General features: G+C 41.6%; 1 protein-coding gene across 1 annotated transcript in view; it reads right to left on the reverse strand.

Moving 5' to 3' along the window:
- The window catches only part of ADAMTS20 (ADAM metallopeptidase with thrombospondin type 1 motif 20), a 136,421-nt gene extending 111,072 nt beyond the window's left edge, over positions 1–25,349 (reverse strand). Inside the window, exons 1-3 of the mRNA XM_075275870.1 lie at positions 25,257–25,349; positions 12,013–12,368; positions 10,084–10,249 (exon numbers count right to left, since the gene is read on the reverse strand). Of these exons, the coding sequence (XP_075131971.1) occupies positions 10,084–10,249; positions 12,013–12,368; positions 25,257–25,347 (613 nt within the window). The 5' untranslated portion in view covers positions 25,348–25,349. The remainder of the gene's footprint in view (positions 1–10,083; positions 10,250–12,012; positions 12,369–25,256) is intronic.
- Positions 25,350–25,889: the final 540 nt, after the last annotated feature.

Consider the following 25,889-nt stretch of genomic DNA (forward strand, 5'->3'; position numbering starts at 1 on the left):
TACAGTATGAGTCAATAAATAGCTCATGAACACCATCCTAAGCCTGGCTTAGACACTGGCAACACAAGTCCAGAAATCCACAAATTATTAACATTACATTATTAAATGTAACTACTGTAAATGAACACAGTAAGGAAACATTAAAACTTACTTTGAAATCTACAGTAATATGCGCCAGTAAGCAGCCCTGCCCTATCTCTTTATAGCTGACACTATGACAGCAACACCTGTTCAAATTGTAAAAATGATAGGACTGAACTTGGACGAAAACTATCGGGTCAGCAAATGTCATAACTAAGTTCAGTTTCAAAGTGCATGAATAGTTGTGATCATTCAAGCCCAGAGGAAGGAAGATGTAGTGTAATAGTATTCTAGACCTGCTGAATGAATATACTGCATGGCACTCTCAAAGCTGAATTGCCTGGCAGCTTAAAGTGACTAACCACCATGTTAAAAAAAAACAAAACGTGAATATACATTAAACTCTATAGTCTAGTAATCTGGAGCCACTAATTTTCTCTGAATGGGGCGAAATTAGAGAAAAACTGAATTTGAATCTTCTTACTGGTTTTGTTTTTATGGCCTTACATATTCCTTATACTCCTTGGTTTTCCACAATCACAGCAATACCAAATTTGTATAGTTTTGTGTCCTGTTTTAGCCTTTACAAAAATCCAAAAAATTATTTTAGTCGTCATATTTTAACACCCATAACTTTTTTATGCTTTAGTGTATAGCGATGTGTAAGGTATATTTTCTTGTGGCACAAGATGTATTTTTATTCATACTATCTGGGGGATTTATAACATTTTGATTACTATTTATTACATTATTTGGCAGAGGCGAAATGGCAAAAAAACAGGGATTCTGATGATTTTTTTGCTGCCATAGTGATGTTTACTGCCCGAATGATTTAATATTCTTATGTTTTTAAAGGTCAGGCATTTTCAGATGTGGGAATGCCTAATTTATTCATGTTTATTTTTATTTGTGATCTAGGGAAAGGGGTTGATTTGAATTTTTTCGGTTTTTGTTTTATTTTTTTCTTATATTTTATTGGTGTTGTCAGCAGGAATTAATGCCCATGAGGCAAGGGTGTATCCTCCACATCTAGAGAAAAAAGCTCTCACTATCATTATAGACAGGACATCGGTGAGGACTGAGACTATAAGGGTAAGTTCACACAGGTTTTTTTTGGTCAGGATTTTGAGGCCGTATCCGCCTCAAAATCCTGACCAAAAAGACGGCTCCCATTGATTTCAATGAGAGCTGGTTAGTTCTTTTTTCCGGGAGCCGTTTGTTCCGGCTGCCGGAAAAAAGAAGCAACATGTTCATTCTTCAGGCTGATTTGCCTCACAATTCGGCCTGAAGACACTCCCTCCTCCCTACTAGGCCCATTCATTGGGCCTAATCCAGAGAAGAGTGCACAACTGCATGGCGATGCAGTGCACCGGCATTCAGTCGTGGCTACTCGTTTTTTGGCCCGGAATGCCGCCTCAGGTTCCAGACCAAAAAACCCTGTGTGAACTCGGCCTAATACTTGCTGCCACAGGGTCTTGTAATGGGTTATAACTTGCACAACTTCAAGGGGAACTGGATAGGATGGCTCTTCTTCTTACTGCCCAGTAACCTATATGCTAATATGACATCCGCACTGTAACCTCTTGTTTGGCCAAGAGGCTTTGAAGTGATGTCGGAAGTCCGTCTAACTCACAGTCCATGTGACCCCCCCCCCCCCCCGCCGCTTCCTCGTCCATCTCATGTTACATGTGGCTTGTTATAATCAGTTCCGAACCAGTTCGCTCAACTCTATGTACTAAATTCATTATGGGCTTTAGGTTAAGGCCCCACAGGACAATAAGCAGTGCTAAAGCGCTTCGGGAAAACCGCGGCAGGAATGCATCACGGTTAGACCCGCAGCGCTTTGAACAGAAAGTTCACAGAGTTTTCCTCAGCGGACTTTGTTACAATTATATCTATGGGATATAATTTACATGCAGCGATTTCCAAAACCGTGCTGGTTTTGGAAATCGCAGCGTGTCCGCGCTGTGGTGTTAAATGCAAAATGTAACGCCTTCCCAATGCAGTAGAAAAAAATGCAGAAGCAGCACAGCATACAAACCGGGTGCAAAGCCAAACTAGAAGATGGCTAATCTTCAACTTTACATAAGAAGTGGAAAAAATGGCAGCACTCCAACATTTAGAAAAAGTGTGGGTTTATTCCAAGCAGCGTGGCATTTGCATGAATCCTATCCACTTTGCAGACTCTGTAAAACGCTGCGATTTTTCTCTCGGCATTTCCGCCACACGCAAACGCAGCGTTTCCAGCCCGTGGGGCCCCGGCCTTAGGCACTATTTTCTCCCTGGCCTAAGAGAGGCAAAACAATATGCAGAAATACCAGAATTCAGCCAATTAATAAGTGGTATACACTTAGATTTGACAACCTAAAGCTGTATTAAATTTATCCTCTAGCATTAGCTACTGTGGTAAATCTGGCACATTACACTGTCCAACTATTAGGATTAATAAGGCTTTTTTAACAGAAATAAACTGCACTGCCCTGCTGTCCATAATCTACACATGCACTACTTTTTCATGGATCACAAACAGCACACAGTTGAGCAACCCCATTTGTCTCCAACAGACTGTCTACTACAGATATCACGTCAGTAGGTTGGATTGACATACTGTCAGACCAATCGCAGACAAGTTGTAAGACCAGGTGCTGAATTGCAAACAGTTTTGAAATGAAAACTGCTTATTTTTATATGTACCAAAACATGTACAGTATTGAACACCACACCAATAATTACACGGGTCATTAACCTTTTAATTTTGTAAAAAAAACTAGAGATGACTGCCAACAACACATCAGTAATTTCTATGAGGAGATAACTAGACTACAACAAAAAACTGACCTTAATATTGAGTTTCACATGTTTGATTTTAAGGTGAACATTTCTCCCACATTTTGTGATAACTGCTTCTTTCTTTGAGAGTATAAAAGGGAAAAAAGAACTAGGTCAACCTGTTCTCCAGGAGACATAAGACAGACAAAAAGTGAGCTAACTGAAAAAGTAGCTTTACTGTGCATAGAACTGCAACCAAAAATAGTGTCAAGTTAAATGTGTGGAATAGCAAAGCTGTTTTAAGTTATTCCAGATACAAAATGTAACCCCTTCCCAATGCAGCCATTTTCCCATTTTCATTTTTGACTCCCAAATTTCCTAAGCCATAACTTTTTAAATTTATTGTTCACAAAGCCGTATGAGCACTTAATTTTAACGGGACAAATTGCACTTTGTGTTGGCATCATTCAATTTTCCATAAAATGTAACAGGAAGCTGGAAAAAAAAATCAGAATTGGTGAAAAACTGCATTTGTGTGACTACATTTTAACCCCTTAAAAAGAATACAGCCCATGTGCTGTCAGGAAAATAGCCCCTCAGTCTGCTTTGACTGGTGAATCGGGGGTTAATACCTGTGATCAGTGAAGGCACTGATTGCAGGCATTGCTTCCGTTGCATTATACAGTAGAAACCCAATGCTTTGGAGGTTGCTCAGCTGCTGCCCAACATCCGCTGTACTAGTATGCTGGGTGTCAGGAAATGGTTAAAGAGTCATTTCATATTGTTATAAATGAATAGCTCAGGAGAATATAAGAAATGTTGCAATATCAGAGGGAAATGCTCCTACTTGCTGTTATTAACTCCTTTCCTGCATATGAGACTGTTCAATTCACTGAGAGATATGTCTAGATTGATGACACACAGACAGATCAGAGGTTCAGTAAGAAACAAGCACAGACATAGCACAGTAAGGGTATGTTCACATCTACGCTTGGTGAGCGCTTGGGGATTCAGTTCCCCATTCCGCTTTAAAAATTCGGAGAGCCATGAGAGTTAAGAAAGACCAAGGGCTAGGGAAATTGCCTTTCCCTGATTTGATAGATTGTAGCTGCTCAAGCTGACCATCAGGCTTCTTCTACCTCTCACGTGGTTCATGGCTTCACAGGAAATATTCTCCACCACACTGATGCTGTTGTGTCTATGTTTCAGGCCTACTATACACAATTATATAATCTCCCTACACGGTCTGGCTCTGCCCCCTCCATGGCTCATACTGACCTGCGTTCATATCTAGTTCTTGCCCTCTTCCTTCCCTCCCCCCTTTGGCCCTCAACTCCCTTAATGCTGCCATCACAGATGAGGAGCTTACTGATGTTTTGAAGATTCTACCTAATGGTAAGGCTCCAGGTCCTGATGAATTTACTTACCTGTATTACAAAACTTTACATTAATTCCTTGCTTGATAATAGTCCAATTCCCCACTCCATGCTTCATTCTCACATTACTTTTGTTTCCAAACCAAATAAAGACCTTCAGGAGTGCTCTAACTACCGACTGATAACCCTCCTGAACTCTGGCTTAAAACCTTTTACTAAAATCTTGGCAAACTGCCTCTATGCTTGGCTTCCATCTCTTATCCACAAGGACCAGGTGGGATTTTGTTCCCTGTCATCAGGAAGGAGACAACACCAGAAGGGCTGTGGATTTGATTGATGTGGTCAATCACTCCTCTATTCCTGCTCTTCTCTTAAGCCTAGATGCAGAGAACGACTGACGTCTAGACTGGTCTTTCATGATGGCCACCATGGAGCGATTTGGCTTCTCAGGCGATCTCTGTGCTTTACTCCTCTCTCTCTGCATTAGTTATACTCCCCTATGCTTCCTCTTCCCCATTCTCTATACGCAATGGTACTCGACAGGGCTGTCTCCTTTCCCTCTTAATTTTCGCTCTCTGTATCGAACCTCTGGCTGCTAAGATTAGAGCCAACCCTGTTATAATGGGGGTTATGGTACATGATCAAGACTTTAAAATCTGTCTCTTTACAGATGATGTCTTGCTTACTTTTAACAACCCTCACACCACTCTGAGGGAATATGACACCCTGAGTCAACTCTCCATCTTCTACTCCAAATCTATGATTACCAATGGAGAAACTGCTCACTCAAGTATCTAGGCATTCACCTTTTCTCCTCTTACTCCACACTGTATTCAGCTCATTTTCCTTGACTATTCACAAGATGCACTCGTGAATAGTTAGATAAATGGCATCCTCTACATATTTTACTCATAAGTTGTATCACAGCTGTTAAGATAACTCTGCTTCTGTATTTTTTTTAAACCTTTTGTAAGGGTTTTGGTAGAGCAGCAATTCCCAGGTAGCTGCTGGTGGACCCTGGGGAGGGGCACATTAGATAGTGAGCCCTCAGCTGAATCCCCCTGCTGTCCCTTCCTGCTTGCTGGTTCTATCCTAAGCAATAGGCGACAACTTGTCGACGGACCCTTCCTATATATGTTATGACACAGGACGCAGACAAGACAAACGACAACAAAGGGAGGTCAGCTAGCCAAGGGTCCGGTAACAGTCGTGCAATGCAGTACAGAATCAAATTCAAGAAAATGGTCAAAGCGTTAGCCAGAGGTCAAAAATAGAATACAAGTAACAACAGCAAGAGAAACGCCAGCACACATGAGGCAATAGCAAGCATCAATGTGAATGCAAGCCAAGAATAAATAGGGAGGACTTGATAGGAAGGCAGGCTGTCAATCACATGGGTAAGTCTGACATTACCTATTAGAGGATCAGAGGGAAACCAAATTGAAGGAGATGGGTGTGGTGGAAAATCAATTACCAAGGTGAGGGAACAGGACAGTGTTCAAACAATACAAGGAGAAATCACAGCCGGGCACGTCTCCTGTGCCGCAGTATGCAGCCAGAGTATGATGCCAAAGCCCAGACGGGCAAAAATGTTACACCTTTCCTGTTGCTGTCCCTCACTCTGAGCTACTGTCTCTTAAGAAGGACAGTTCATTTGGAATGGGAAATGTCACCATAGCCCACATTCTGTTATGTTCGCTGATAACGCAGAGTGGGGTCTTGTGGTTCCAACACCTTATTGGGCTACTCATATGTGTTGCATTCTAATTTGGGCTGCATCATAGGCCTTTACCAAATAGGTTGTAATCGTAAAACTGTGGGTGGCCCTGACCCACCCAAATGTTCTCTTGTGGTCCCGCGCACCTCCTGTGCCTGTCACCCCTCTTTTGGGTTCTATCCAGTTCACCAGACATATTTGGACCACCTGCCATAACTTGTTCCCACTAGCCTCACCTCATTCTTCTATGATCTCCATCCTATATAACCTAGGTAAAAAAGCAGAACTTTTCTCTATACATTTTTCAAGCGGAAACCCGGCAGTCCCCATTATAGTCTATTGGGTCCACAGGTGTCCCCGAATAACCACTTTTTAAGCAGATTAGGTTTCTTTTTCTCGGGTCTCCATGTACGTCCAAGGAACACAAAGCTGAACGCAGGTATGAACCTAGCTTAAATGTTTGGCAGATTTTAGCATTTTCATAGCAGATTTCCAACAGTTTTTCATTAGGTTACAGCAGTACTGAGCAGTATAGATGTGAATACAGCTCTGGGGAAATAGAAATCTGTAATCTGCTCCACAAGATTTAACGTAGCAACAGTTAGGTTATAATAGAATATGGCATGGAGACAGCGTCAACTGACTGGCATTATAACTCCTTTACAGCATTCAGCGGACATGGATGGACTGTTTTACAGGCAGTTAAACATTCTCCTTACAGCCTTGAATTATGAGATTTATCTCTATGCGCATTATAGAACAGAAACATTTAAAAGATTGTGCCACTAATGGCCTTGTCCCCTAGCCACAAGAATGGGACCCCAAGAGTTCCTGTTAAAGCTCCATGTAAATGTAATGCTGGCATGTCATCATACTAAACCCTACATCCTCTTTTATGGAGATGCTTAGGGGGTGCTCATACTACTGTTGCTATTGTCCATTGCTGTCTTCCGCCATTGGATGACAGCAAGAGACATTAACCCTTTCACTGCCAAGGGTCTCTGGAAATTTTGCACCTCCAGTAGCCAGAGCAATTTTCATAGTTTTGAAACGGATAAATCAAAGCTAAATTGCAACATTAAAAAAGCATCCAACCCCCCATACCTATATATTTTCTTAAAGTAGACACCTGCAGCATTGTCTCAATACCACTTGGTACTGTATACGAACAGGCACCTTCATGCAATTTTGATTTAAAGTGAATGTTTTATGAAAAAATGCAAATAAATGTATATTAGTTGTTAAAAGTGGAAACCAAACAATAAATTATATGCACAAAACCTCCTAAAAATAAGAATTCAACATGTGCAGAGTTCATTCATATCAATATGGCCTACACCCGCATGCACGTGTCTTCAGAAAATCGCTAGAACTGGAAGGAACAAAAATCTGCTTGGAAGCTAGAAATGTTAAAAACGTATCATCCTATAAAATGTAGGGATTACACACCGTGAAAAGCAAGTGAACCCCTAAACCCTATATATTTTTTGAAGGTAGATAACCTGAAGATTACATATGTCTCGATGGGTCATCAATAGCCATATCCACCATCATGCAACTTTGTGACAAACACAAAACATTTTTTGAAAAAATGCAGTAAAACACATATTTGCACCTAAAACTCATGTTCAATCTCACATTGATATACAAAATACATTTAAAATACTGTAATAGGTTATGCCGTATACAATGTGTATATGTACTATTGAACAGCATACCGTATAGAAAAACACAACTTAATGTTGCATATATACAACCACCTTCATGCAATGTTGCGGCAAACAGAGACTGCTAGCAAAAATTGCACGAAAAATTCAAATTTGCCACTAAAGTGCAACTCAAGCAATCCCTTTCTGCAAACAAAATGTACTTTCTAAAAAACTGGAAGATATGAGGAGTTCATACATACCACACATGAATATATTTACAGGGGCGGGTGTTAAAGAAACGCCAAAATCGCAGAAATGCACCAACCCATTTTGTGCATGCAAATTAAATAAGACTTTACATAAAAATATTATTTTCCATCCCCCTATAAAAATATTAGCAATCTATATGTTCATCTCTAGTGATAATTGTTATTACTATTATTTTAGCATGTAACGGACATCGCTAGAGGCGTATTTTACTGTAGAAAGCTCAGGTATAGACCGGACAGGGATTGAGTGAAATGTAAACTTTATTTGCGACTTTGTTTATATGTTGTGTAAGTGTTTGGTGCGACTTTTTTTTTTGGCTGGTTATGTTTAGGGGGTATAAAATAACAATACCCCACTAGTAAAGCTCAGGGGGGAATTATATTATACCTGTATGTGACAAAGAGACAAAAGTACAGTATGCTATCTGATTGACAGGAAGGGGGAAAATAGGGACTGAATCCCTTCTCCCCTCCTCCTGGGGTCACATACAGGTTGTGCACAGGGACAGAGAAAATGCTTCTCTGTGTCTCTGTGCACGCTGCAGCTGCTCCTTCTCCCCCTCCCTGGTTCATTAATGCTTCCCGAGACAGGAGGGGGGGGCGGGAACACTTTAAAGTCCTGTATCTCAGGACTCGTTTGGCCTATGAAGATAATTTTAGATTCATTTTAAAGATGAGAATCTCATCGAATTGCTGCTAAAAACGCTTTCGGGAATTCAGATCTTCAATGAGATCTCAATCCCCAATAGCGTTTATAACAGTGAATCGCTTTGGCACAGTAAGGGTTAACATGAAGACTAATACTATGACAGTTTCCATTGACACTAATCTTCCATCATATTTGTTTACCTTTGTAATGGAAGATAAAGTCCTATTATTTCACAGCTTATTTACTCTCCCCTCTTCACAATGACCTCTGTACAAACCACAGAGCATGCCTAGAAAACTATCCTATACAAACCAATAGGGTGTGCTCCAGACCATGGTGCCTCTGCCCATGAGCCATCTCCAGAAAAAAAACAGAAACCACAGGTTATTTTAGGCTTGTTGGAGTTGGAATTTTAAGATTTTTTTTCTTTAAATACGGAGAACATAGAAAATTAAAAGCATCTTTAAAAAAACCTTTAAAAATGTATTAAACATAAAAATGTGCCTTAATATGACTCATCACTTTTAATTACCTTTAGTCACTTAGTTATAGGCATTTGTGCCATCAAAAAAAAAAAAAAACTTTCTAAGCCTGTGCTTGAAAAGCCAAATAACAGTCCTTCCCTTCTGCTCCTTGCTGTGTGCCCATGTGAGGGCTCGTTCACATCTGCACCCGGGGTCTCTGCTTTCAGGTTTCCGTTTCCTGCCCAAAACTGGGCAGGAGATGGAAACCTGCAGGCATTTTTCAAACCCATTCAAATGAATGGGTTTGAAAAGTGTCCGGCCGTGAGCGGCCGTGCTGTGGGAAAAACCGCGGCGGAAATGTATTTTGGCTTTTCCCACAGCACTGCTTTAATTATATCTAGATGGAAAATGCCAACATTTCTGTTGGTACAATTAACATAGTGTGGTTTACAAAAATGGGACTGTTTTTTAAATCACAGCTTGTCCAAGGCGTTTATGCTACGTGGTCCCAGCCAAAACATGGAAAAAAAATTGTCCACTTTTACTTTTTGTTCTGTTAAACCACTTAGTATTGACAGCAACATCTAAGAGAGTTAAATGGCAATTATGCTCTCTAATAGATGATAGAGGGGTGATATAATGAACAAAAGTCCAAGGTTGGAGTTATGGCTTCCAAAATGGGCTTTAATCGATATTAAATTGAAAATTTTTATTAGTCTTCTAATAATAATACTAATAAAACACATGATGTTTAAAATATAATGCTAACATAATATAGGGATATGGTACATAACATTTATTAACTAATTTGGGAGTTATGACTGCCTAAAAAGCAGAGGATTTGAAATTTTGATTTTGATAATTTGCCCAAATTTTGACCAAACTTACAATTTTTCATAAATAAATGTCATAAATATCAATAAAAGTTTACAACTAACATGAAACACATCATGTCCCAAGAAAACAAACTTAAAACTAAGTCAAAGCATTTCTAAATTAAACCCTAAATGGCAGATGTGAAAAAGGACCTGTGTCCTTACTTAAGGCGAAAATAGGCCATGTCTATGAGGGGTTAATCAATGTGCTGTAATCCTCCAATGAGACTGTACCTGATATATCACAGTTTGGATCTGCTTTTCCAGAAGATTTCCCAGGATTTTGTTGCTTTTTGTAGAGAAGATGTGGCTTGCTGTGCTCATCTTCATGTTCCTCTCCATTGTATTTCATCAATGGTTCTAAAAAATATTCCCCATCATGTGTTTTAAAAGTGCCAACCTATGTAATGAAAATAGTTATCTTTATTAGAACTACACTGAGAATTCAAGTTTTCATGTTAGCCTATGGTTCACACTGTATTTTTATTTTTTGTCCTGATCTGTAAAAGGTTCAGAGCAACAGACACAAAATTGAATAGAATGCAGATTTCTTGCAACAGGCCAAATTGTTTTTACTAAAATTGGGTGAGGTATTGGGGCATGGTGGCCTCACCATGAGAGAAGGGGTAACTATGGACAGTATGTGAGAGATGGGCGCCATCTCTCACATACAAGACCTCCTGTTTACACAGCAATCCATGCTAGAAAAAAAAAGAGATCAAACTGTAACTAAATGGCTTATTGAAGAATGTAAAACAAATAAGGAAAGACATTGTGAATAGACAACTATTAATATTAAAGGGATTCTACCACTAAAACACTTTTTTTTCTAGTTACCACGTCGGAATAGCCTTTAAAAAGGCTATTCGTCTCTTACCTGTGGAAGTGCTCTCTGCCGCGCCGTTCGTTCAAAATACCGGTTTGTACCGGTATGCTAATTAGTTCTCTCGCAGCGATGGGGGCGTCCCCATCGCAGGAGCAGCGATGGGGGCGTCCCCATTGCAGCTCGAAAACCGACCGCAGCGCCGCCTCTCTGGTCTTCGGTGTCCTCCCCTTGCCTCTTCAGCGTCTGTCGGACGCCTGCGCAGTATGCTCTCTGTTCGGCGAAGCTTGACGAACGTACTGCGCATGCGCGAAAGTGCGGTCCCAGCCATAGTGCGGGCACCGCACTTTCGCGCATGCGCAGTACGTTCGGCAATCTTCGCCGAACAGAGAGCATACTGCGCAGGCGTCCGACAGACGCTGAAGAGGCAAGGGGAGGACACCGAAGACCAGAGAGGCGGCGCTGCGGTCGGTTTTCGAGCTGCAATGGGGACGCCCCCATCGCTGCTCCTGCGATGGGGACGCCCCCATCTCTGCGAGAGAACTAATTAGCATACCGGTACATACCGGTATTTTGAACGAACGGCGCGGCGGAGAGCACTTCCACAGGTAAGAGACGAATAGCCTTTTTAAAGGCTATTCCGACGTGGTAACTAGAAAAAAAAGTGTTTTAGTGGTAGAATCCCTTTAAAGGGATGGGCTTTTAGACAATACTAAAAAAACAAAACAACCCTTTAAACCTCACTATGGAAACAAACCAGCAACACATAGCATTTCCTTTAGAAATCCATGACATACTACAAATTTAAAAATATTGTTCTCCAAAAATAAAATGAATGGCAATTTTTTTTTATCAATGGCATGTGAATAGGTTTTTGAAAAATATCACTTGAAGCTATATGGTAATAAAATAGTTACATAAATTTGACCAAAAAGCAGATCTTAGGTTAAGGCCACATGGAACGAGTCGTAGCCAAAAAGCGCTTGGTGGAAATTAATCATTTTTTTCTGCAGTGCTTTTCAGAGAAAATAGTTTATATCTGTGGACCTTCTGATTCTATTGTACCTATATAGAAAATGCCACCATTTTTGAAGGTATAAATGACATGCTGCAATGCATAAAGACGCAAGCATTTTTTGAAATCACTGCATTTCCACTACTGATTTTTTCTGCAATGTGTGGATGGGATTAGCCAGAATCTCATCCTCTTTGGAGGTACCGTAAAATGTAGCGGTTTTTGCCGTGTCCTGTCCTACTTGTTTTGCAACATGGGGTCTTAATCAAATAAGCCTTTCTTGGAAATAAACTGAAAACAAGCAGATATATTTTGTTTAACTTACCATGCCACCGCAGAGACTTAGGATAGCTGGATGTGCCTCCAGACCATTGACATGCCCACTGTGGAAACAATGTTTGAGGTCTGATAAGTCAGGCTGGGCATGGCTTTGGTTTCCAATATGGATAACATTGTAAGAATCCGCAATAAAGCTTGCATCATTGGTAAGATTAAAAAGGAAAAGCTGGCCATAGGCAGCAATGTGATAATATGTCCTGTTCACAACAGGTTGTAAAGTCTGAGGTTCTAGACTCCTTTTCTTTCTTCTGAATTGTTGGCTTGGAGGGAACACTTGTCCAAAACTGTTGACTCGAGATGGTATGACAATCTCATATGATGAAAGTGTTTTCACAAAACTTGCTGCAAAATAACATAATAGATTAGAAATTACCTAAAACAAAACAACTCAAAAAATGTGTGTGTAAAAATTTGAAGTAGCAATCACTCTGGTCTTGCAAGGACTATCCAATCCATCTCGGGCTACCCCCTTTCTATTTCTATCGTGCACATCCTCCATAACTCTATAGATTGTAATAGTACTCAGACTGCTCTGACCAAATGGATATATGATTTCCCACAGCTCAACCCTGCAACTCTCCTTTTAACCCTTGAACACAGTATTAAATATCTCTATTCTAGTAGCTACACTGACGGTTCTGCAGGTCTACCACAGGGTGTACTTAAAGGGGTTACCCAGCTTCCAAAAATTACCTGCAAATACATCCACAGCAGTGTTAAATACTCATTGTTCCATTTTGTACCATTTGCTTTGCTTTATTTTACTTGCTGCTCCTTGTATCACTGTTATCTACATGAATCTGTGGACAAACTACAGTCCCCATGATTCGTTTGTCTGCTCTCATTCTCTGTGTACCCCTCCCTTCTCCAATCTCCCATGCAATGAAACCACAGGTAATAACATCTGAGATCACATGCTGCTGTGATGTTTCATTTGCCAGCTGCAATGCTTAGGGTAAGTTCACACATAGTTTTTGGTCAGAATTTTGAGGCTGTATCCACTTCAAAATCCTGACCAAAAAGACGGTTCCTATTGAAATCATATATATATGTAAAACTCAAAATCTGTAGTACCCCGCTCTATACGAATCCACAGTTCTCACCCGACTTGGGTCAAATTTGGCATGCCCCCTTTCCACCCACAGGAGCAGAATACTGTGCACGTTACATCTCGAGAGCGTTCCCCCCCCCCCCCCCCGTCATGAGATTGGGGCACCCAAAACACAACACACAGACATTTCACAAACACCATATAAACATCACACAGACAGCACACATATACCAACTGTCAGGGTCTGGGGTTGCTAGGTGGGGTGGCATAGACACACAAGTCCAGTTTCTTTAGTCCAAAACAAAGGTAGAGTTTATTTTCACTCAAAAATATACTTCAGCAACAAAAGGAAGCAATACAAAAATAAATACCTGCCCGGCTAGGCTCTAACTAAACATAGAATAGATTACCTCACCTAGAATAACAGCAATCAAAAAGCCAGTTGAATCACTCAGGACACAGCTCCAAAAATATGACCTCTTTCTTTGGCTCTCCAGCCAAACTCTTCTTCTGGAGCTGACTTCTTAAGCTCCCTTGATGAGCAGACTCTCTGCAGCTGAGTCGCTGCCGCAACATCCCCAAAGTGTGGACTGGAGGGGGGTGGTATGACAGGTCCCACTGCCAACCCACCTGCCATTCCTAAAAAATCCAGCCCAATACTGAGCATTTACCAAAATGCTCAGCAGATGAAAAGTTGTCTGCTGAGAACAAACATTCCTTCTGGAGTTTTCTCATCTCACCCACCTAAATAGTCTGGGTGAGATGTACACCCCCTCCATTACCTGACCAGCCATCGGCTTACACAACCCACAAGCACAACATCACACAAACAATCACACAAACACCAGACCACTTTAGACACACACAACACAAACACCACCCCACAAATACCACACACACCCACACGTACGGACCACAAACACACTCAGATGGATGCACACTATTCACATGGATGAACAGAGCACATGAATACTCACACACAACTACCGCATGCAAGGACACTTGCACTGCACATGTGCAAATCCATAGATCACATGTGCATATGCACACATACATATACACGGACCGACCACACACGCATATATACACAAGGATCACACACGTGCGTACACACATACACACACGCACTGACAAAACATGTCTGGTATCCTTAGTGGCTGCTTGCACACTACAGTATTTTTCACGGGCCTCCGAGTCATGGATTTGGTGGTTCCATAGACTTCTTTGTGCACAAAGCTGTGAATTTTGCAGCTCTATAGAAGTCTATGGAGCTGTAGAAGCCATGACCCAGAAAGGCACAAGGTCAATCACTTAAAGTAGCCGGTATTAATTTGAATAGCCCATGTTTTTCACATGGACAGTTGGTTGCTCTACAGTGGGTAACCCCAAAAATCTTTTCATATATGCTCCTGAAGGTAAAACAAGAAACATTGTTTACCAAAAGGCACTACAATAGAGAGTTGTGTAACCGTAAAACAATTTTACTCTTTTGTCCGTGAACTATTACGGCCAGTTCACACAGAGTTTACGGGCACGCATTCTGGCACGTATACTCGTGTCAGAATGTGAGCGCTCAAAACAGATCCCATTCATTTCAATGGGTCGTTATGGGCGTATAACGTGCGTAATTTTGCACGCGTAATTTTGCGGCCGCTCACATTCTGACACGTGTATATGTGCCAGAATGTATGCCCGTAAACTCCATGTGAACTGGCCCTTATAGTTTACACTGGAGGGAGGGGGGAAGGGTTGCACTATGTTGTTATTTGGGTGTAAATGTTTTATATGTTTGTGTAAGGTGCATAAATCTAAATTTTTGATAAATAGTTTAAAAAAAATAGCTGTAATAGTTTATACTACATAATATGTATTGAATATGTAAAATCAATAAAAATGTAATTTTTTTAAAAAAAGTTGTTGTTCACATCAATGTTACGACAAATTAGTAAAATGCCAAAATAATACAAATTTAAAGTGGAAAAAAAAGATTTACTGTAGCGCTCTGAAAATGTCAATTTATGTGCGACACTGAAAGTTTTACTTTAGCATAACCAACAATTCAGCATCTTTTCCGCGAGCGAAGCCGCAATTATTCTACTAGTGGTATTATAAAAACAGCTTCTGCATTTTCTTTATAGAATCCTTGCAATATTAAATAGTATTTAAAAACATTAGCACACATATTTAAGCAAGTGCTGAGGTTATGTCAGTATTTTCCACTGTTCAGCTACAGTATCAGCAAAGGTGTCAGTAACAGATGCCAAGCAATGCTCACACATCCAGAGGAAGTTCATTGGAGGTCATAATAGAGAACTTCAATAACTGACCAGACAGTTATATAAAGCAGCTCTCTTATTACAAAACTTGCCCTGGAAACTGTATAGAATGTTCATTATTTGCAAAAAGAGTTATTTTATTAACAATATACTACACTCTACTATAGCAGAACTACTTCAAAGGAATTATCATCGCAAACTAATCTATTTTTTAAAGGTCATCCCATGAGGAGAGAATGGTAGGATATTGCTCCTGCTGCACGTTAGTCTGACCACAGCCTAGCTAAATGTAGGTGTAACTGGTTGTGGATGGCACACCTATTTACTTCAATGGGAGCACCAGAGACCACTGATGTAAAGCACTCAGAGCTACCATTGAAGTGCATGGGAGTATTGTCCACAACCCCTAAGTTCAGCCTGACTTCGGTCTGGTTGTGGGGAAAAAAAGTTCTCCTGTTCTTGCTTTGTGTGATAACCCCTTTAAATCAAATTTATATGTAAATCTATTTTTTAATTTTACTTATCCAAATCAATATGTTTATTTTTTTAAAAAAACATAGGGGTGATTTAGGGACAAATTTGTGAATATCCTGGAGTGGTCCAGCCAGAGCTCTGACTTGAACCTATTTGATCATCACTGTAGAGACCTGAAAATAGCTGTCCAACAACATTCCCCATCCAACTTGACAATGCCTGATAGAATCTGCAGAAAATAATAACAGAAAGTCCCCAAATTAAGGTGTATAAACTATGTGGCATCATATCCAAAGCCTGGAGGCTGGTATTGCTGCCAAAGTTCATTCAACTAACTAATGAGTAAATACTTATGTCAAATTACTAAAGAATCAGAGACAGTTTTAGGAACATTTTGATTAATAATACGTAACAATTGACAGTTAAAGGTGATCTATAAGGTCCAAGGTCACCTCCCAAGATAATAATACTGCCATATAGAGCCCTTAAATAGTAGCAGAAACATATCTTTATGTCCACACACCAATGAAGCAAAGCAGAGATAATTATCCTTTTACACATATGCAAATCTGCCTGCAAATACTGCAAGTCAGACCCGCCACCAATGCACTTGCAGGCTGATATGCATATCGACAAAAAGATAATTCTCTGGCCACACGGTGGCTCAGTGGTTAGCACTGCAGCCTTACAGCGCTGGAGTCCTGGTGTTCAAATCCCGCCAAGGGCAAAAAAAACCCATCTGCATGGATTTTGAATGTTCTCCCTGTGTTTGCATGGATTTCCATCCCATATTCCAAAGACATACTGATAGGGGGGAAAAAAAATGTACATTGTGAGCTGTATGTGGGGCTCACAATCTACATAAAAAAAAGATAATTCTCTCTGCATTGCCTCATTATTTTGTGGCCCACAAAAGTATATTTGTGCTCCTGTTAAAGTCTTCTGCTTGATACGATTACCAGTTTATCACTTGTGACATCGTAGACTCCCATTTACCAATGCTAATATGAGATGTTCCAAAAATCAGTACATTGCCTGTCGGGGTCGTTGGTGTATATCATGTGAAAGATTTAACACTGCCACTGGCATTCAATTTTGTTGACAAAAAAGAAAACTGCAGATTGGATGTAAGCCTTATTTTTGTGTCTTTAATCTGAAGTGCGTAATAAAATCTAAATCAAGGAGCATTTTTGTCTGAAATAAAAAGGTTGTGCAGTGTGAAGTCTTTAATATTCTGTTCAGCCTCTCCTTAGTTATTCTGGTCTCTTAAATGGTTAACAGATGTTGGGAGAAAACCACTAATGGCAGCTATTCTAGTGTCCATACTGGTTGTTAGCCAGCTTTTCCAAGGCCCTGAATGGTGGTCTTATTTAGATTTACACCCCCTCAACACCCTCCTCTGTTTCCTTTATGTCTACAGTTCTGAATATGTCAGAGTAGTTGTGCTATTAAATTCACAATCAGGGAGACACAAAGGTAGTAAAGGTGACTAGAAGAGTATGAAACCGGAAAAGAATGAATAATAATAATAATAATAATAATAATAATAATAAGAACAATGTGTAAAAGCTCACTAGTCAAACCTCTTCCCATATTCTATATGTGATTATTCATACTAATCCAATAACGCTGTACAAGACTAACTAGATGTCTTGAGACATCAGCAGCCAACCAGAAGTGTAGCTAGAAGCTCCTGAGCCTGATGCAAAATCTAGAAGTGTTCCCATTTACCATGTGCTCTATATGTAATTATGATATATAATGAGGCCTCTTAGCCCCCTCAGTATCCGAGACCCACAAGCAACTGCTACCACTGCACTCCCTTATAGCTACGCTCCTGCTGCCAACACTTCAGGCAGTCCCACTGTAAACATTGTGGGGAAGATGCTGTCAGCTCAATAGGAAGGTCTGCACTGGACCTATTACTATATATCACACTACAGTTGAATACGGCATATCTACAGTGCCAACACATGGCAAATCATGGAGGTAGTCTTAACTAAGGCCCTATTCATATCAGCGTTCGGGTTTCCATTTGGGGAGGCCACTTGGGGACCCGCCTGAACAGAAACCTATACCCAATAAAGAGGACCTTTCATGTCTTCAGGCACATGCAGTGTAATACACTGCTTGAAGGCCAACAGTGCCTTGAATTCAGCGCACTATCAGTTTTCCCGTTATGTGCCCCTGCTGAAAAGCTATCGAAGAGCTGCTGAATGAACGCAGTGCAGTGGGTGCATGCTATTTGCCACTGAAGCCCAGAGGCCTCTACAAGTTGCTGTTCTACAGCAGTGTAGAACAGTGCTTCTCAAACTGTGAGGCACAGCTCATTGTCTTTGGTGCAGGTCCCTATCAGTCTCCGCATTGGCACCAAGCTGGAAGCATAAATGATACCGATAAGGCCAGCTTTGCATTATCAGTATGATCTATACAGCTAGAAAGACTGGAGAACCGTTGAAGAAATCATCACCAAGACCAGCCGTACTAGACTTTCTTACAAACTCTTTCCCTTCCTCCTTGCCTGTGTATAACAATAACATCATTATGCACAGTCCAAACTTATGGATGAAGTCGGTTCGGCCACAGTTTTATTGCATACGAGGGTAGTCTGAAAAGTTTCTAACCTTCACGTGTAGATGGCAACACTCGTCAACCAAAGTTGGGGAATGTGTTCGCACATGTGTTGGAACGTACTCCCAAAAATTTCAGCCATTTTTCACCATTGTTTTTTCTTTGACAGTCATTGAAGTGAGTTGATGCGAGTGATTTTGTGAAAATAAATAAAATCTAATATCTTAGTTTTTGTTTCTGGGGTGTAATGGTGTATCCAAATTTCATCCACAGTAATTAATCGGCGCCAAAACTCTGATTTATTGCACTTAAACTGCGCCAACAGAGCTTTGCAAATGTTCATCCGAATTCGTTTTTGGTCCAGAGTGAGCAATCGCGGCACCCAGCGCCTAAAATTTCAACCAATATGTGGAAAACACGTTCTTTCGATATGCTCATAGCCTCTGCTATCTCTCCAATCTTAATTCGACGGTTCTCTAGCACCATTTGGTGAGCAATGTTTTCATTTGTGGTTGCATTTTTTGGCCGTCCTGAACATTCATCGTCAACCAAGCTGGTACGGCCACGTTTAACTTCAGCTACCCAAAATTGCACGGTAGTACATGATGGTGCAGAGTCCCCATACACAGCGTCCAACTGGTCTTTAATTTGCGAAGGTGTATTGCCTTTCAAAAACAAAAGTTCTCAGCGAGCACCCTCTCTGCTATGTGCTGTGTGTGTGAGAGCAGAGAGGCTGCTGCTGCCTCATCTCCCTACTCTCACAGACATAGAGCAGAGCACAGCAGAAAGGAGTGCTCGCTGAGAATTTCCTGGGCTCACTGGAGGCTAATTAGCATATGAATAAAAATGGGCTCATTCAAAAACTACTAAGGCAATTTATATACAAAAGGTAGGTGTGGAATAGCTTTTCTAAAGGTTATGCAAGTATGTGCTTAGCTAAAAATGACTTTTCCCAATGATAGAGCCCCTTTAATGCTGTGTCTGGGTAATGCGGCTACCCCCTTACAAAACACTGTTAAGCAGTAGATTGGACCTCCTCGCCTTATTCCCTGCTGACTGCTAAGGTCCCCGTAGTTGCTGTATTAAATCAGGCCAGGGGCCTACCAGAGCAATACTTATCCCTTACAATGGCTTCTAATAGGAGGTGGAATCATACTTAAGCATGTCTGTAACAAAGAAAAAACGTCCCAAAAGGTTATAATAATAATAATGGCGAACTGCAAAAAATACAAATTGTGCCAAGAGGGGTTCGAGGCATTACATCTGAGGACGGCTGAGCATAATATAATAAACATTGTATAGTAAAACACTAACATGCGACACCGTGGGGGGATAGGCAGCGATCACTTGTATTGATGTACAGATAATGTAATCCTATATGTATGTCCAGCTTACAAGATGTTACTCTGGCAAGGTCTACCAATAAGTAAGTAGCACCCAAGCTAACGGGCAGCCACAGTTCTCCATGTATATAACATACCATCATGTCTTCTATACAACTCCCTATTCCGCTCTCTTAAAGGGGCCAATGACTTATACAGAGGCCTTATTGTAAGAACCGGATGGTCCCTTATTACCTGGACACAACATATCCACTACCCCTAGTCACATCCCGTATGCATAGCTTCAGCTATCTACATCACTAATGGAACGCATCTGGAGATTGTGCAATGTACCAATCTAGTTTCAAGAAAAACCAATGCCCCTTGTAAGGCCCCATTATAAGCCACTATAATACAGAAAGGATGGAGCCTGGAGAGAAGAACGTTTGTATCACACTGTATTACAGCCAGCCAGGTATCTACACTACATAGATACAGTAACCACTGTTTGACCTTAACCCCGTAGTGACCGGCTTGTTTTGGACCTTAATGACCAAGCCAAATTTTGGAAATTTGCCATGTGTGACTTTATCAGTGAATAATTCTGTAACAGTATATTGTATCCAAACGATTCTGATATTGTTTTTTCATAACATGTTGAACTTTACTGAGAAGGTAAAATTAGACTGATATAGCTTGCGTAAATTTATTAAAAAACTCGCAAATTCTGAAAATTTTGAAATATTTTCCATTTTCAGTTGCAATATTTCACATATACACAATAACAAAGAGCAAAAGTTAGTAGTTATATGTTTCCAAATGCTCCTATTGTGCTTCAAGCATATTTAAGTAATTTAGACAATTTACACGTTTATAAGCAAATTTTGAGTATGCAATTTTTTTTTTTTCCTGTACCAAGCTATGCTTGCAGACAGGAATAGGTGGCATAATAATAGAACCTCCCATTAAATGACCCAATTAGGAAAATTAGACCCCTTCAGGTATTCTTTGAGGGCTATAGTGAGCATTTTGATCAAACAAATGTTGTTTTGCAAGAATTATTACAAAAGATTTTAAATTTCTTAAAATATGTGTCATTTAAAGGCAGTTGTTTTTGCACACAACACATCAAAAAGAAGAAACACATCCCAAAATATATCACCCCCAGGGGTGAACCTGCCCCTTTCGCCGCCCAAGGTGAACTACAGAAAGCCCCCCCCCCCCCCCCCGCTGGGAGGAGGGGGCGTGGCGGAGCGGCGGGGGGGGCTTTCTGTAGTTCGCCTTGGGCGGCGAAAGGGGCAGGGCCTCAGGGAGGGCAGTATTTTTGGTTACCTAAGCCAGTCCAGGACAAGCTGTCCTGGACTGGCTTAGCCCCGAGCGGTGGTTTGGGGAGGTCACTGGAGCAGCGCTGCTCCAGCAGCCTCCCTCACGCTCAGGCAGGGGTGAACCTGCCCCTTTCGCCGCCCGAGGCGAACTACAGAAAGCCGCCCCCCCTGACAGGAGGAGGGGGCGTGGTGGAGCGGCGGGGGCGGCACAGAGAGGACCTGCTCTCTGCCTGAGCGTGAGGGGAGGCTGCTGGAGCAGCGCTGCTCCAGTGGCCTCCCCAAACCACCGCTCGGTGCTAAGCCAGTCCAGGACAGCTTGTCCTGGACTGGCTTAGGTAACCAAAAATGCCGCCTTCCCTGAGGCCCTGGCATAGCGCCGCCTGAAGCGTTCGCTTCAGGTCGCCTCATGGGAGGTGCGGCGCTGATCACCCCACATCTCCCGTGTTAAAAAATGTACACTTTGTGGCCTTAGTCCTATGTACGCACATACCGTAGTGCCCAAGAGGTAGGGAGGGCCAATTGGATTTCAAAACACAAATTTTGCTTGCAGATATTTTAGGCCCATTGCACATTCCAATAAGATTTGAGTTACCAAAGCAATTGAAAACCCCAATGACACCATTTTATAAACTAGACCCCTTAAAGTATTTATTGAGGGGTATAGTGAGTATTTTGACCCCAGAGGTTTTGAAATAATTTGCGTCAAACAAAAAACTTTTTTTTTTTTTTTTTTTTTACACGAAAGTGTCATTTTAAAGGCAATTTTTTTTTCACACAACGCATGAAAATGAAGACTCACATCCCAAAATAGATGATCCCATTGATCAAAAACGTACACTTTGTGACCTTACTCCTATGTACGGACATACAGTAGGGCCTAAAAAGAAGGCTGCAGCAACTGGATTTCAAGACACAAATTTTGCTTCATAATGTTTCAGGCCCATTGCAGATTAAAACAAGATTTGAGTTACCAAAACAATTGAAAACCCCCATAAATGACCCCATTTTATAAACTACACACCTTAAAGGTATTCATTGAGGGGTATAGTGAGCATTTTGACCCTATAGCCATTTCACTGATTTTACTAAGCTGGTGAAGTGTTGGATACAAATTACTAAAATGTCCCTTTATCCCCAAAGTTTTCATTTTCACAAGGGGTTAAAGGACAAAAAGCTCCCCAAAATTTGTTAAACAATTGCTTGTGAACACGGCAATACCCCATATGTGGTCATATGGGGTATGGGTACATGGTGGGCTCAGAATGGAAAGAGCACTATTTGAGTTTTGGAGGGCAGATTTTGCTGGAATAGTTTTCAGATGTCATATCGCATTTGCAGAGCCCCTAAAGTATCAATACAATGGAAACCCCTCAAAAGTGACCCCATTTTAAAAATTACACCCATCAAGGAATGCATCAAGGGGTATTATCATTTTGAGCCTAAAAATGCTTCCCAAAAATTAATATACAAAATAAAAATTTTCATTTTTATTGCCATTTCAGTGCCTAATACTTTGCACTCATTTTGTGTTGTCAGAGACCTGTACTCCTAAAACTATTAAGTGGGCCATCTCGAGGAGCAAAAAATTATATATGTGGGTGTAAACTGCTGCTTGGGCATACAGCAGGGCTCAGAAGGGAAGAAGCACTGCGCTTTTTAGCTTTTGGGATACAGATTTAGAGGGACTTTCTGGGCGCCATGTTGTTTTTGCAGAGCCCTGGAGGTGACAGTAAACTGGAATTCCCCAAGAAGTGACATAATTTTGTAGGGTCAATTTTAGGGTCTCTGCAAATGTGAAATGGTGTCCAAAAACCAACACTAAATCTGCTCTCCAAAAGCACATAGCGCTCCTTCACATCTATGCTCTGCTGTGTACCCAAATGGAGGTGTATGCCGACATGTATGATACTGGTGTACCCCGGATAACAATCTTCTGAGAGGTGTAACATTTTTATTTTTTGGTTGACAGTGTTTGCGGGACAACATGTGCTTTTTATTGTTACTGTTGTGGGGTACATATGACTTTTTGATCACTTTTTATAGCATATTTTGTAAAGGGGAGATGGCAAAAAAAAATAAAAAAAATCACTACTTCTGGCGGGGGTTTTTTTTCCGATGTTCACTGTGTACATTTAATATTGTTTCAGTTTTATTGTTCAGATTGTTACGGACACGACAATACCAAATATGCATTGTTTTTATTAATTTTTATGTTTTTTTAGAGAATTCATTTTATTTATAAAAAAGGGAATTTTGGTAGCTTTATAACTTTATACATTTTTTTCAAACACTTTTTTTTTTCACTTTTTTATGTATCCCTTTAGGACACTTGAATTGCAATGATTTCATTGCTGAATCAATATTATATAGGCTGCGAGACACAGACTGCTTGTGTCTTGCAGCCTGTGCACACGCATAGGCTGACTTCCAGAGGTCCTGGCAGGATCACCAGGTAACATTTAGCAGCCTGGGGTCACTGACCAGACCCCAGTCTGCATATTATACATACCAGCACCCCTCAATCTCGCCGCGGGGGTGCCAGCAATATCGAGGAACCCCTTGGATGCTACGATCATGTTTGATCGTGGCATCCAAGGGGTTAAAAACCCTGATAAGGAGCAGGGTGTTAGCTGTCAGATTCAGCTAACACTCCCTACATCGGCACTGTCAGGTTAAAACCTGCCCTGACTGCCCGACATATTTTTACTATCGGGTAGTCAGGTAGGACCTGTCAGTGCCGATGTAGTTTTCCTATGGGGCAGTCGTTAAGGGGTTAAACGCAGTAATATTACTCAGCCTATAAGGGGTTAATGTAGCAAACAACACACGATTCTGACATTCTCTTGCTTTCTTTGTGAGCGCACCTATTCTTTCCACATTGCACAAACATAATTATGCATTCTTTTTATATCCAGTACAATGTACAGAATAATAAATGGTACCATTATGAGGATTAATTTGCTCCGCAAACCTTAAGCGCCCACATAGCTCAATGACTGGAAATTAACAAGGTTATGGGGTATGTGTGACGGTCTCTCGCACCTTTCAGCCTTCCCATTGTAACAATGAAAGCTGCTGATAACCAGCCCCGTGACAATAACATGCAACAGCTGTACTACAAGTTCTAGATACAGCACGTGGAAGGGAATTAGGATCTTTGGCCCATAAATATTACAGTTAGAGCATGAGATACATACATATTTACCTAAAAGTAAAGGCAATGGAATCCCCCTGCCTGCCGAGTACAGCAAGCTCCTGATACACATCCAACCACGGTCTCAACAAAGACATTAACTGAGAGGAGCGGGGGAGGGGTGAGTTATACTATAGCAAACATGTGACAAAGCAGGGAACTATCAGATTGTGCTACAACTTTACTGCAAAACTTCCTACTATGACTGATTTAGCAAGCTCTGCAAAGCCAATTACAAATGTGTTAGGCTGCATTGCAGCTGCTCCTCTCCCTACACCACATATATAATCCTTCCTCTCCCAGGTACAAATTAAGCAAAAAAAAAAAAAAAACTATCGTGTAAGCATTTCCTCCATTTACAAGCAGAAAATCTCTATAGTTTCAGGGGGAGGACGCCAGCCAGCCGGTTCTGGGGACTCTGTAACTGAGCCGGTCCAGTGGTCTAGAAGCCACCACCGGCTGTTGTAAGCAGAAGGGAGCCCTGTACTAGCGCCTCGTTCAATTTTGAGCAGAGAGACCAGCCAGCTTGCTTGCCCTTTCCCTTACCTTTTGATGCAGCAGCTCATTGAGCTGCTGTTACCGGCCGGCTGCTCCTTGTTCCTGGTCTTGTAGATCCTGCACGCTACTCCTTCAGTTCAGTGTGCCAAGAAAGCTGATTGCATACATGTGGGGAGGGTGTGAGGAAAACAGCCCCTTCCTTCTGCATTCACTTTGTATAGAGACCAGACCATCCTCCTTTCATTCACTGTGAAGCCATCTATCTTGTTTCCTCAGCACTGACGGGGATCCAAGAACTCTACCCTATAACCTACATAACCCACGACCCTTCTTCCCATGCCTTCTGCACGCTGTCATACTCATATTCCTCCCTCATGTAGCTTCTATATATACATTATCACCATACAAACACACAGGGACATATTTGACAGTGACTTCCATTCATTACTAGTAGGTAGCCGGTACAGAGAGTCCCCCCTCAGCATGCAGGCCGGCGGTGTTAGTGCCATGCTGTCATTACCTTGCTTGGGGTGAAGCCGGTTTTCCCAGGAGCGTATGTGCAGGAAACAGAGGTGACAGATGAGCCCCGCCAGCCAGTGCGCCCCCAGCATGTTCCCTTCTTGTCCGAGAGAAGACCAGGGCTAAGCTCCTCCGTTCCCCTCACTTCCCTCCCTCCTTCCTCCAGTCGCTCTCCCCCAGCCTGCACCCCTCGGCTCCCCGGCTATTCCTCACAAGCACTTGGGCGCCTGTGCGGTTTCTCTGTTATGCCCCTTACTAAAATCTCGCCTGTGCCGTGGCCGCCACCCTCGCATCGCTTCGTCCTTGTCCCTTCCTTGTAGTGCCTTCAGCTGCCACAGCTGGGACTTGCACTGAGTACATGTGTGAAGACACGGCTCGGTGCCAGTAACTTTGCTTCTCCGTCCTCCGTGCTCTGACCATCCCAGGACTCCACATCAAAGAGCACAGCCCGCCTTCTGGCCAGCCCCTGACACAAGCCGACATCATAGACCCTCTTGCTGGAAGGGAGCCTATCTATCATAGAGACTCACATACACTCCTACAGTGCAGCTGCACAAGGCTGTGCCTCTGCCAGCATTATACAACATGAGGTGATACTTATAACTGCATCTTAGAAAAGCTCTGAGAGACAAGG

Source organism: Leptodactylus fuscus, chromosome 5 (genome assembly GCF_031893055.1).
Source record: "Leptodactylus fuscus isolate aLepFus1 chromosome 5, aLepFus1.hap2, whole genome shotgun sequence".
NCBI lineage: Eukaryota > Metazoa > Chordata > Amphibia > Anura > Leptodactylidae > Leptodactylus > Leptodactylus fuscus.